Source organism: Ptiloglossa arizonensis, chromosome 4 (assembly GCF_051014685.1).
Source record: "Ptiloglossa arizonensis isolate GNS036 chromosome 4, iyPtiAriz1_principal, whole genome shotgun sequence".
NCBI lineage: Eukaryota > Metazoa > Arthropoda > Insecta > Hymenoptera > Colletidae > Ptiloglossa > Ptiloglossa arizonensis.
The window spans coordinates 8,953,976-8,956,698 of record NC_135051.1 but is presented as its reverse complement, the minus strand read 5'-3'; the positions used below and the strand labels follow the sequence as shown (position 1 = coordinate 8,956,698).

The 2,723-nt window shown below is 43.1% G+C and overlaps 1 protein-coding gene across 2 annotated transcripts; it reads left to right on the top strand.

Moving 5' to 3' along the window:
- Positions 1 to 1,410: 1,410 nt before the first annotated feature.
- Positions 1,411 to 2,646, top strand: Obp9 (odorant binding protein 9). 2 transcript variants are annotated; one of them, XM_076309512.1, is made up of 5 exons: positions 1,411 to 1,873; positions 1,944 to 2,019; positions 2,101 to 2,295; positions 2,356 to 2,420; positions 2,494 to 2,646. In XM_076309512.1, the coding sequence occupies exons 1-5, from the start codon at positions 1,820 to 1,822 to the stop codon at positions 2,518 to 2,520; spliced, it is 417 nt and encodes a 138-aa protein (XP_076165627.1). In that variant the 5' UTR covers positions 1,411 to 1,819; the 3' UTR covers positions 2,521 to 2,646. The 2 variants fall into 2 exon arrangements, with proteins under 2 accessions (XP_076165627.1, XP_076165628.1); XM_076309513.1 differs by having other exon boundaries at positions 1,821 to 1,873; positions 1,975 to 2,019.
- The last annotated feature ends 77 nt before the right edge of the window (positions 2,647 to 2,723 follow it).

Here is a 2,723-nt window from a genome sequence, read left to right as displayed (position 1 = left end):
ATGTATACGCGATGCGTCGTTTATTTTTCTTCACACTCTTTACGTAAGAGTGGAACGTCATTGGTAAATGTTTTCATGCTTTATGCTTGAAAGCAGAAGAGCTACTAGAATTCAAAGATTCGTAGGTACATGTCGTAAACACGCGTACCAACTTCAAAGCTAGAAAATAATATTGGTTGCGCCTACAAGTGTGTTCAAAAATACGGAAGGTTGAAATATCGTGTATATTAACATAGACACCGAGTCGAAAATTACATAGAAGAATGTTGTCGCTCATTATTTTGTTCGACTGCTGTCGTCCAAGTGTGTTCCTCCGAAATAACGTTGAACGAAAAATAATGTATGTAGCGCGTTGGACGACGGGAGGTGTTGAATTGGAGTGTCTCGTCGTCTGCATTTCTCGACAGCTTTTTAGGGGTGTCGAGATCGTTGGAAATTTAAAGAACGAAGTCTTGTTGTGGTAATTAACAGTGTTGTATTTAGCGTAGAGTTGGCAAAAGTTGTTAGGTTGTATATTTTGTGTAAACTGGCCACGGAACTCAAGCCACCGAACTCTGGTTTGTTGAAGTTTGTTTGTCGAACTCTTGTAACTTGTGTCAAGCTCTTGTGTCTTGTGTAACTGTTGAACTTGTATGTTTCTTGTTTATCTGATGGCGAAATTGTTTAGTTGAGTGAACTGTGTCTTGGCAGAAGTTGTTTGACTGTGTTAACTGTAGGTTGCACAGTGTCAGACTTGTTGGCAGAATTGTGTCTGAATGTTTACTGGTTGCACTGTGTTACACAGTCTGTTGAATGTTGCACTCCTACCCTGTTGCACTGTTTTACTGCTGCCCTGTTGCACAGTTTTACTGTTTACTGTTTTACCGTTTACTGTTTATTGTTTACTCCGCGTGTCAACCCTCCGTTTTATGCGTTTGGCTTGAAATCCGATTGGCTGAGGCATTTGGGAGGTGGACAACTATTGCGAAGGAAAGGAAAGTCTGGAGTGGGATTGTTAGTTGCAAACCGAGGGTTCCTGGAAGTGAAAATTGCTAAAAACCATAAAGAGGCGAAAGTCGCCTTAATGACCCCGTGGCTGTTTAGCAGACCTCCAAGAACCCAGATAGGGTTGTTAGTTTGCTGGTGGATTGCCCGCGTGCCGAGCACGTGCTCGGCACCCGCGCTAATCCAGCCATAAACGCCAGGGCGCGTACGGACCGCGCGGATTTTTGCGTGCCGCAACAATGTATAACGCATTTTTCACCATCTTCGGATGTCGATTATCTTCTTATCGTTCGATACCGATTCGATTTGGTGGACCTCAATGGTAGCGGTCGATTTAACCAGGTGACGGTGGACTACAACACTCGAATTGTTGTTTCAACCAGTATTAAATATATAAAAAAGTTTTGAATTATATAAATCTCCGTACAGAGTTTGCAGTTTTCTTTTCTCGAATAACGGAGATCGAAATAGTCTCGTAATTTTACTAGATGAGTTCTTTTTTTTACGAGAACGCGTTCTTTTTTCTTTTCTTTTTTTTCCGACACTGGTTAATCGGATTTGTACGCAGCGTAACGTAAGAATTTATGCCGCGGGAAGCCAGCGATCGATTATCAAAATGCTTTGAGTTCGTTCTCTTGATTGATCGGTAAACTCGATCACCAGCTACGACTACCGTTTTTCGATTTGCTTAATCTCGATGTTTATGTAAACGGTCGAACAACAATTAGCTACCAGACCGATAAAGCTTCGGGCCGTTCGTTCGTGCAGAATTTCTGTTACTCGACGGTATCTTTAAAGCGAGTGAATTCCCCGGTGAATCGAGATCGGGAGAAAAATGTTTGGACATCGTTGGTTCGTCTTCGTTCTGACGACCGTTTTGATTTTCTGGGTGAGTGGACTCTACGAAGAATTTCCTTTCGAGAACTTTTTCAAACGGTCGATTTCTAATTTTTACAAAGATTCTTGTTCCATCTCGGATCCCGGTCGCAGCTGACGTAAGAAAGGACTGCAGAAAGGAGACGAAAGTTTCATGGGGTACACTATCGGGCATCATAACGATTACTTTAGAGAGATCGGCGGACGGTATTACCCTCTTTCTCTGTTGAATACTTTCAGCGGCGTTGAAGGAAATGAAGAGCGGAAACTTTGAGCAGGATGATCCGAGATTGAAGTGCTACTTGAAATGCTTCATGATGAAGAACGGGATTTTGAACAGCAACGCGGAGGTAGACGTGCAGAGAGCGTTGCGGCATCTTCCCCGAAGCTTGCAAGAATCTTCAAAAAAGTTGTTGAACGAATGCAAATCTGTCCGTGAGTACCGTACGATGTCCATTTTCCACTTCGAGTTTCAACAAAGATATCGGTTTTCAGCCGGGATCGATCATTGCGAAAAGGCCTTTCAAATCGTCAAGTGTTACGTTAAGCATCATCCGGAGGTGGGTGCATTCGAATTCGAAGAAAAACGACGAGCTTTCGTTTAATCGAGAATTTCTCCGTTTCTTGTTATAGATTTTGCACAGCGTTCCTCTCCTCTAGAGAGTTTTCTTTCCCATCCGCGGATGGTCACTCGAGCTCCAACGAAAGGAAAAACGTTACGTTGTATCGATGTTGCGTAATAATTATGTAACGAAGAATAAAGAAACAGAGTGGTGTTCGAGCCGATGCGACTGTCAGATTTTGTACACGATTGTTCGGTCGGAGATGGCCGAGCGATCGCGTTTTGCGTCGCGAGATAAACG